Below are 11,111 nucleotides of genomic sequence, written 5' to 3'. Positions count from 1 at the left end.
TGATATAGTAGTTAGCGGTTTTCTGTTTGTATATTGATATAGTAGTTAGTGGTTTTCTGTTTGTATATTGATATAGTAGTTAGTGGTTTTCTGTTTGTATATTGATATAGTAGTTAGTGGTTTTCTGTTTGTATATTGATATAGTAGTTAGTGATTTTCTGTTTGTATATTGATATACACGTAGTCGGTTAGTGGTTTTCTGTTTGTATATTGATATAGTAGTTAGTGGTTCTCTGTTTGAATATTGATATAGTCGTTTATTGGTTTTCTGTTTGTATATTGATATAGAAGTTAGTGGTTTTCTGTTTGTATATTGATATAGTAGTTAGTGGTTCTCTGTTTGAATATTGATGTAGTCGGTTAGTGGTTTTCTGTTTGTATATTGATATAGTAGTTAGTCGTTTTCTATTTGTATGTTGATATAGTAGTTAGTGGGTTTCTGTTTGTATATTGATATAGAAGTTAGTGGGTTTCTGTTTGTATATTGATATAGTAGTTAGTGATTTTCTGTTTGTATATTGATATACACGTAGTCGGTTAGTGGTTTTCTGTTTGTATATTGATATAGTAGTTAGTGGTTCTCTGTTTGAATATTGATATAGTCGGATATTGGTTTTCTGTTTGTATATTGATATAGTAGTTAGTGGTTTTCTGTTTGTATATTGATATAGTAGTTAGAATTATAGAAATGTAAATTAAAATTGTTTAATTCATCATATACAATATTTCGATCTTGTAAGCAAAGTTTTATGGAGCGGGGACCAGGATAAATTCTGAGAAAGATTGGCCATTTGTAGTTTACACAAAATGAGAGACATTTTTGGTAAATACAAACAATGTAGTTTGTGTTTATGCTGTAGTCGACACAGAGAATTGTGTCAGCTTGGGTACTGACTGATCCAAACACGTTTTGACAGAAGGGTGGATGTTTTTATTTCAAAGTTTGAGAGATAAACATAATAAAAGGTTAATAGAAAACATAATGTACGATAACACAGACTGCTAACAGTAATTACTCCTAAAAACATGCTTGTACAATTATTCTCTCTGCTCTTAAGAGAAGGTTGTCGCTAAAAATAAAACCAATCATTATGTTCGAGGACAGATATGGTTGTCATGGATTCTGTACGGATAGATAATATCAACATAACACTGTAACATTACATAATGTTCAACAAGTAAAAACGATTGTCTAGCGTCGGCAACAGAATAGCACAGACATTGATCTACCAAAGAAATGTGTTCTTTGTTTATTAAGATAATTTTATGCCTGGTCGCTATCTATATAACTAATATTGCTGGAAATGTTACATACAATATACAGAACATAAATCATCAAAACGTTTCTTATATATCTTATGCTTTTCACAATGTAACACAATCATTTACAACAGCTGAAAAGCATGGACATGAATGGAATTATATTTCATGACATATAACATTTATCAAAACGACAAATCATGATAATAATCAATCTACACACCTCGTAACAAAACATATATCAATATAGCCGAACAAGCTAGGAGTGTTCTTTATAATGAGGATTTTTTTTTTGATTTTTTTTAAAGTGCTGTCGAGGTGTCGCATCCCTTCTAAGCGATACCGATTAAAATGTGAAAATATTGAAACTTAGTATTCATTGAATGTTACGATGTATCCTAAATCCGATACACAACAAGCTACAAATGTTCCATGCATATCCATACTGATTCATCCAATATACAATAGACGAATCGAGTTCTAACAGGAGAAAGGACGAACATGACCCATATTGATGTTCGCGTTTGGCCCCTTTGATGGTAGGGAGATGAACATTCGATTTGTGTTACTATCTATGCTGACAACCTCCCCACTTGCCTTGATGATATTCGACCTTGTCCCAGGCTGGGGATAAATACGCAGGTCAAACGTATACTGTGGACTGGTCAGCACAAGGTTTGGACCGGATGTGGCAACACCACGAGGGCAATCACAGTCACATTCTTGGGTACTGAGCAACTTCAGTGAAGAACCGTGACTACCATCAACAGCGAGAGTGACGAGCCTGTTTTCATCGTCGTCTGTCACATACAAAATGTCCCCACCATCGTCGAATGTGAGATACCACATTCCGCCTGTTGAAGCAGGATTCTTCTTTTTAATCCATGTTCCCTAAAGTCTGGCCGTCTGCTCGATCAACAACATGGACAGAGCTGCCATGCCTACTTCTGCAAGTGAAAGCCAATCGTTGTCCCCGAATGTCAATCCCATAGCAACGGCCTGGAGTTTTGACATTTCCTTCGGAGCTATTGATTTTTCCGTTCTGGACTCTGAAGAATTGTACAAGATTTTCGTCCGGGAAACTCACAGCTATAATGTCATCACCAGCCGAACAGACATCCCAAGGATCGGAACTGAAGCCCATTTCTGACAGAAGATTAAAGCGTTTGTCAAAAATCTTAATCTTGCCATTGCTTTGGTCAGTTATAGCAAGATTCCCATCCGGTAAAAATGTGCTACCAGTGATCAAGCAGTCGTCCTTATCACGGGATGTGCGGACATCGAATTTCCCGCTTGATAGGAATTGCTTTGCATATGGATTTAACGTTGAGTGTTTTAAACTCCGGGAGACGTCTGCTGTGTCCACAGTGTTGACCCTTTCACGTCTACCTGGACGCAGACTCTGACTTCCGGATACTACAGCCTTCTCGGTGAAGTTGCTTTGACGAATTGAGTGAGGTGTCTTTGCCCTGTCGGACGACTTCAATGTCGCCAATGCGTGAAAGAGATTGTTTTATCGATTCATCAGGGTGAAAACGAAACAGCAAATGCGTATTGCCAGATCCTGCAGATTTGACCACATCTGTAGCCGCGTGAAGAACTGTTGCAATACTGGATCTTGATTCTAGAATCCCCCGACTGCTAAGATCGACTCCAAAGATGTCGGTTTGAACATTTTTGAGGTTGTGCATGATCTGCTCGCCCTGTCGAATATCCTGCTCCAATTGACTGATCTCAGTAGCTGCAATAGTCTGCACGTGCTCCGTTAGGTTATATTCCCATTGGTCCAATTCATCATTAATTTTCTTCCGCCAAGCCCGCACACTTGTTTCAACATCACGCAGTTGCGTTTGAATTTGCTGTCGTTGGCTTTTCCTTTTGTCCATCCATTTGTTAAGCATATGAAGTTTTCCGTCCAGTTCAAAATTCTTCTCTTTGGTTTTGGCAGCTGCAGAGTCAACAGTGTTGACATCCTTACACTGTCTGTGTTCGATTACAGCACACATGGAACAGATCGTGCGTTCGTGGTCAGTGCAGAAAAATTCAAGTTCCTTCCCCTTGTGCACAGAACATATGCTGTCAGAATCCTCCATTTTGATGTTGTCTTGTAATGTTCTGATCATGTGGTTCGATGGGTAAGTATCTGCCCATTGTTCAAGTGGTACACCCTTCGGACCATAGACCTTCATTCTACACGATGGACAAAAGAAATACTTCTTCACATCTGGCTCCATAGTCTTGGTAATAAGCTGTTGTAGACATTCTTTGCAAAATGTATGGAGGCACGGCAGAGACTTCGGTTCATCAAAGTCCTCGTAGCAAATTGGACAGGAGACAATATCTCGGAGGTCCGAGGAAGGCATTTCCATGGAGTCACCGGATGAATCACTGTCTGTGTTCTGTAACACGAAACAAGACGTTAATATTACTTTACCTGGAAACTTTATCTTTGAGTATTAAAGTTTTGTTTGGCTTCTATGTGGTAATATCTTGTATGGCTTTTGTAGAATCTTATTTCCATCTGCCAGTTTTCGGAAGCCGTTTGGATCATCCCAATATACAGAATATACTGCTGGGGAAATCGGGACTAATCAGATCATGTTTAAATTTTAATATTGGTGGAATATGGTATATGCCAACAAAAATTGTTACCATTTACCTTATTACTAAAATACTTCCGCAATTAGGTCGTACAATGTACAATAAATTATGCTATAAAACATTTTTTGCTTTATTTATTTCGATTATCATGTTCTCACAAGTCAACGGTTATAATGAGAACGTTAAAACCATGCAAAACAAATATATGTCAAAATTAATTACATTTATTAAGGTATTGTATAACACTATTCATATCAAAACGTTTGTTTAGCAGAACACGACATGTTCTCAATCACGTGACACGTTTTACTGGGACCACAATTTACATAGACTTACATTATCCTTCCTAAACGTTTATTTTCTTATATTTCCTTTCGCAATTTGTAGAAGACGGCAATACTACTGCCACAATGGCCATTCCTTCTAAAGAGTCACACCGTCGGTAATGGATATCTTACATTTGTACATCAGTTTAAGTCTTATTAGATTAACAAACGTTATACGCAATGTAAGAGCAACCATTGAACTTCCTTTCTATGCTATTTATTGTTGTTTAAATTACAGAGCTCTAACAGGAAAATGCAATTACATAAGCTTTAGGCAAATATAACCTATTAAAGACAAACATAACCTATAACAGACAAACATAACCTATAACAGGCAAACATAACCTATAACAGGCAAACATAACCTATAACAGGCAAACATAACCTATAACACAGGCAAATATAACCTATAACAGGCAAACATAACCTATAACAGACAAACATAACCTATAGAAGGCAAGCATAACCTATAACAGACAAACATAACCTATAACAGACAAACATAACCTATAACAGGCAAACATAACCTATAACACAGGCAAACATAACCTATAACACAGGCAAACATAACCTATAATAGGCAAACATAACCTATAATAGGCAAACATAACCTATAGCAGGAAAACATAACCTATTATGTATATATATATCAACATTTTAAACCTCAAAATGTTTTTGAAGTCATAAGATCTATGATATTCACATGAAGAAGATATGCCAGCTTTTTAAGGAAAACGACTCTCGAGTTGCATGAAGAAATTGATTTAAAAAGTACCGCTTGGTTTTCATTGTCATTATCGTTATATTACATTGTAAGACGATATTAACTGTTATTCACTGCCAACTCTCGCGTGATGGTCAAGGTAAAAGGCAGAAATTTTTCAATACACAGTATCTAATCATTTAGATTAAAACATACAATGTTTCTGTGAGAAAATATTGCACATTTCATGAGTCTAAGGAAGTGTTTGATCACTTTCCAAAGACTACTGGGTTCAAATAAAAAGTAAAACATATCTACTGTGTAGGACCTCGCAAACATTGTGTCATAGCATATCTCAGATATATGTATATACAGGACTGTGTAAATCTATAACTAAAAATACACTTTGTGGGTATTTCCAACTCTTAAACAACAGATTGCATACGTTTTAAAGTTATAACATGACCTCTTACAAGAGCGTACAGACTCCCGGAAATGTGATAACACACTATACATAGATCTTTCTGGGTAAACTGGTGTAAATGTTTTTTAATAAAATGCAACATACAGATATTTCTATACAACTCTACCATACATGTAATTATATAGAACTGTACCATACCGATATTTCTCTAAAACTGCATCATACCGATATTTCTATAAAACTGTACCATACCGATATTTCTCTAAAACTGCATCATACCGATATTTCTATAAAACTGTACCATACAGATATTTCTCTAAAACTGTACCATACCGATATTTCTCTAAAACTGCATCATACTGATATTTCTCTAAAACAGCATCATACAGATATTTCTATAAAACTGCATCATACAGATATTTCTATAAAACTGCATCATACAGATATTTCTATAAAACTGTACCATACAGATATTTCTATAAAACTGCATCATACAGATATTTCTATAAAACTGCATCATACCGATATTTCTATAAAACTGTACCATACAGATATTTCTATAAAACTGCATCATACAGATATTTCTATAAAACTGTACCATACAGATATTAATCTAAAACTGTACCATACCGATATTTCTATAAAACTGTACCATACAGATATTAATCTAAAACTGTACCATACAGATATTTCTATAAAACTGTATCATACCGATATTTCTATAAAACTGTATCATACAGATATTTCTATAAAACTGTACCATACAGATATTTCTATAAAACTGCATCATACCGATATTTCTATAAAACTGTACCATACAGATATTTCTATAAAACTGTATCATACCGATATTTCTATAAAACTGTACCATACAGATATTAATCTAAAACTGTACCATACAGATATTAATCTAAAACTGTACCATACAGATATTAATCTAAAACTGTACCATACCGATATTTCTATAAAACTGTATCATACCGATATTTCTATAAAACTGTACCATACAGATATTTCTATAAAACTGTACCATACAGATATTAATCTAAAACTGTACCATACAGATATTAATCTAAAACTGTACCATACAGATATTAATCTAAAACTGTACCATACAGATATTTCTATAAAACTGTACCATACAGATATTTCTATAAAACTGTACCATACAGATATTTCTATAAAACTGTACCATACAGATATTTCTATAAAACTGCATCATACAGATATTTCTATAAAACTGCATCATACAGATATTTCTATAAAACTGTAATAAGCTTGTGTATACTGATATTTTTCGTTAGTGATTTATTATTAGTTAATAAGCTTGTGTATACTGATATTTTTCGTTAGTGAGTAAATATTATTAAATAAGATTGTGTATACTGATGTTTTCCGAACTGACTAAAGTCATTACTGGTGTAAATATGGTAAACAAGATAAAGTGTATTCTGATGCATGTCTAAACCGATTTTTGATTCTATTTCATAATGTACTTCATTTCAAATTAAACAAATTGAAATTCTAAAGTGGCATTATACAAATTTGCAGACTACAGATACAAGTATCATGCCCCAGTTTAATAAATGTCCGTCAGTGTAAATGGAACCTGCTGGTGATGTCTTCATTGGTTTTGTGATTAAACATACACTAAAAGGATGACCGAAAAGCATACCTAGTAAATGAATATCATGAAAACACGGCTGTGACGTCATCGCTTGTCTTTATATTAATTGGTATATGAATATCATGAAAACACAGCTGTGACGTCATCGCTTGTCAATATATTAATTAATAAATAAATATCATTAAAACACAGCTGTGACGTCATCGCTTGTCTTTATATTAATTGGTATATGAATATCATGAAAACAAAGCTGTGACGTCATCGCTTGTCAATGTATTAATTTGTATATAAATATCAAAAACACAGCTGTGATGTCATCGCCTAATATATATTAATTAGTATATAAATATCATGAAAACACAGTTGTGATGTCATCGCTTGTCTATATATTAATAAGTATTATGAAAAAACAACTGTGTCATTACTAGTTTTGTCCATATATTAGTAAGCTATGCTACAGCAAACAACTGCCCTATATATCACTTCAATGGCCGTCATGGATGCACATGATTGCACTTACTCAATAGGTATTGAAACTGTCCAATATGATAACAAAGAGGGGTGTGTTTTAAGTAAGACTTAAGCATCAAACTGCCTGGTAAATGATATATTGGACATTTTCGGTACAGCGCTCCTCAGCTTGTCGAATATGTTACAATTTTACATATTACCTTCCTAGAGTCCAGAAACCAGAGGGAAGAATCAGCGTCAGAAGCAATATGGTAGATAAACAGATAATCCTATCCGGTTGCGTATGTTTTATATTTAAATAACGTGTATAGCGCGTGCGTGTTAGCGCATGCGTTTATGCCATACATATGTGAGGTGATGTGTTCACCAAGATAAAAATATGTATTTCCTCGGGTCTATTTTTAGCTTAGCTTCTTTCCAATCTGCATTTAGATATAAACATTATTAAATAGAAGGTTAAATGGGGGAAAATACAACAATGTGATTTTATGTTTATTGAAAATGAATACATGGGTTATTAGCGTCCTAGTCAGAAAGAAAGACAAATAAATGCTTTGTTATAGACACATTCCTATCAACCAATTAATGGGTTAACAATAACATTGATTACACGTATGAAAATATAGATACGAGTGAGTATCATAGATTCCTACAGAAATCAAAATAGATAGTGTATTCTTATTTGTACCGTTAGTTATGTTGTACATTGTATCAAATGCCATACGATACTTATTGAAAGCAAGACAGACTCACCGAAATATGCTTGTCTCTCTACTGTGAAGCCTACAGTTGTGGTGAAATCATACATCTATTTATAGATTGGGAATTTCCACATAGTGTCAACACAATAACCTAGTGCTGTTGCTTAAAATGGCTACAATATCACATACTTGAACGACATTGACACGTAATCTATGAATCTTATTTAATTTTGTGAACCACGTTTTAAACGGCTATGTTGCTGTGGAATAGCGTTATATAAAACTCTGAATCCATATCAAAATATTATTAAATAGTATTTAAAGATAGCACATGATTCGCCAGTAGTAAACCTGAGGGCTGACATGACATGTTAAATTCTTTAGAGGCATATACAAAAAGGAGGCATTTAACAGTCAACACATATAAAACAAAAGTGCTGGTACAAATGTATATAGGAATGGTGGTATTTTGAGGAACAACGAAAATTGGACATATAACAGATGTCATTTAGAAATCGTAAATTAATTCAATTATCTAGGTATTTAGCTAAATAACAATGGAACTTTTAGACAAACACAGCAAAAAGTAGCAGATCTAGGGAGAGCAGCTTTATTTTCAGTTTTGAATGTTTGTCGTGAACAATATTTTAATATTGAAACCCAGCTATCAGTTTTTGATACATATGTACAGTACTTTAAGTAATGATTCCGAAATATGGGGCTTTCATATAGCGCCTGAAGTTGAACAATTACTCGGTGTACGTAAAAAATAATTGTAATGCTATAGTTTATTTAGAACTTGGTTAGATATCCATTGATAAGAAAATTAAGATTTTTCTTTTTTAAAGTATTTGATAACGATAGTAGATACTGAAAATTATATTTTAAGATCATGTTATAAAGACATGTTGGAGAATAACGATAAATGGGTGCTAAATATAAAAAAATGACTTCTATAGAATAGGCCCAGGCTATATATGGCAAACAGAAAATATTGACAATATCTCTTACATTGTAATTAAAGACAGACTTTTAAATATTTACAGATAATATTGAAAAGAGCAAATTAGAACATTGTCAAAGATTTTTTTTATACGTGTCTTAACAAAGAATTAAGTATGACTATTTGAGAAAACAATTAGGGAAAGGGTACTTAAAAGAAATTACTAAAATTCGGCTGTCAGCTCACGATTTAAATGTAATTCTGCAAGTTAATATGCTATTTCTTTGGGTGTTGGAGTGAAAGTCGAAATAATACATGTATCTATTTAATATATAAACATTTCGACAATACCGATACAATACTACACTATGCGTGGGAGGTATACACATGTGTGACCACGATCTGCTGACCAACGTGAGGAATATGTCCGCTTACACGCATATTTCCTAATAAAAAATAAAGCGTTTTGGGAAATTCCAAATCTAAAAATAAACAAACGGATAGTCATATGAGCATATGATTACCTCACAACATTTATAAGATGACACGACGTGTTCACGTGGACAGGTTAAAAATAGACCCAATTTTAAATGGAAAATATAGCAGAACATATCGAATGGAATATATGTTTATCAATCAATAGACACTATATTCTGAGTGATATTCATAAGTAACGTAGTTACTATAGAAGGCGACTTGAATTTGTTACTAAATATAAAGTAGCACGGAAGCTTACATGGTATATGGTACATGGTCTAGAGAAAAGTACTAAAATTTTCAAATCAATGGTAATCACAAGGGGATATTGTGAGCATCAGCGGCTATATAGTAGCTTGATGAAGATCATACAAAAAGCTTAATTAAACATAATCAGTTAATGATGTACCTAAATAAGTTGATTGGATAGCCCACAGGTATCTGACTCGTTTTATAAAATAATAACATATAAGAGTACACATAAATGAGAAAGGTTCTGAACTCCCCCAGACTTGAAATCTGATGTATTTATTTCTAAGTACCGTAGCTTCGGTTGTATTGGGTGGACTTTTTCGAAGTAGGCCTTAAATTGAAGAGAAATGACCAATCTTTAAAATAAGCCATAACATGTTGTCTATTTCTCGATATTAGTTTACGAAAGCCTAGATGTCTTAGTCTCTATTTGAGAGGGAGCTATCGGGAACTAGGTTTACCCAGGTATATATGATTTACTGACCTAGAGAGTTCAAAAACTGTACATTAAAACGAAGAGATTTGTTAATATATTCAAACATATTGATGAAAATAACTGGTATTAAACTGTCAAAATATACAAATATAGAGTTAACTTAATCTAATGTAGGGAACATAAAAGTTAAAACTCACCTTCAGTCACCTACTTCTTTACTGGTTTATTTTAAACACTGGAATTCCCAGTAGTTCACTTACCGGTGAGCTGTTCCTATTTTTAGATTTCCATTAGAGTATGTTTACATGTGTTTTGTGTTGATTGGACAATCTGTTGTTATATAGGTAATATGTAGGTCAGGCACATAAACAAACATGTGATACCTGCGATAGTATGGTACACACCATCCCAATGTCGAGGGGTGTCATCCTGTTTCTCCCAAAACTATAAAATGTATATCCTGGTTCTCCCAAAAACTTATGTAAACACTATAGGAGTAGTGTGGTTTTAATAGTTTTAATGGTTTTAATTTAACTGCTACCTGTACAAGTAAATCAACGTTCCGGTTACCTGTACAGGTATATTAAGGTGTCTATTACTGAAAGTATCAGTTGACAGATACATAAAAATAATATATTCATCCAATATATTCACAGATGATTTGAATTCAAAAATAAAAATGTACAATTTAATAAGAAATAAATAAATAAAAATAAAAAGATTTGTATAGAACTTATGATAAATTTATAGAAGTGATTATAGTTGGCTTCTTTAAGATTCATCCATATATTCACAAATGGTTTGAATTTAAAAATAAAATGTGCACTTTAATAAGATGATAAATCATTTAAAGTTATTTATATTTCAACAATTTTGATATAATTGACTTA

The 11,111-nt window shown here is 33.3% G+C and overlaps 1 protein-coding gene across 3 annotated transcripts; it reads right to left on the bottom strand.

Moving 5' to 3' along the window:
* Positions 1–908: 908 nt before the first annotated feature.
* LOC117343954 (tripartite motif-containing protein 59-like) lies at positions 909–10,540 on the bottom strand. Of its 3 annotated transcripts, none has more exons than XM_033906523.1 (2): positions 10,419–10,540; positions 909–3,659 (listed from the first exon to the last, which is right to left on the bottom strand). In XM_033906523.1, exon 2 carries the CDS (start codon positions 3,627–3,629, stop codon positions 2,646–2,648), a length of 984 nt encoding a protein of 327 aa, XP_033762414.1. In that variant the 5' UTR covers positions 3,630–3,659; positions 10,419–10,540; the 3' UTR covers positions 909–2,645. The 3 variants fall into 3 exon arrangements, with proteins under 3 accessions (XP_033762414.1, XP_033762413.1, XP_033762415.1); XM_033906522.1 differs by lacking the exon at positions 10,419–10,540 and adding an exon at positions 8,166–8,212; XM_033906524.1 differs by lacking the exon at positions 10,419–10,540 and adding an exon at positions 7,613–7,711.
* Positions 10,541–11,111: the final 571 nt, after the last annotated feature.

The sequence above is a fragment of the Pecten maximus genome, chromosome 15, assembly GCF_902652985.1.
Source record: "Pecten maximus chromosome 15, xPecMax1.1, whole genome shotgun sequence".
In the NCBI taxonomy this organism is placed as follows: Eukaryota; Metazoa; Mollusca; class Bivalvia; order Pectinida; family Pectinidae; genus Pecten; species Pecten maximus.
The sequence above is the reverse complement of the archived record's forward strand: the minus strand, read 5'-3'. Positions and strand labels throughout refer to the sequence as shown.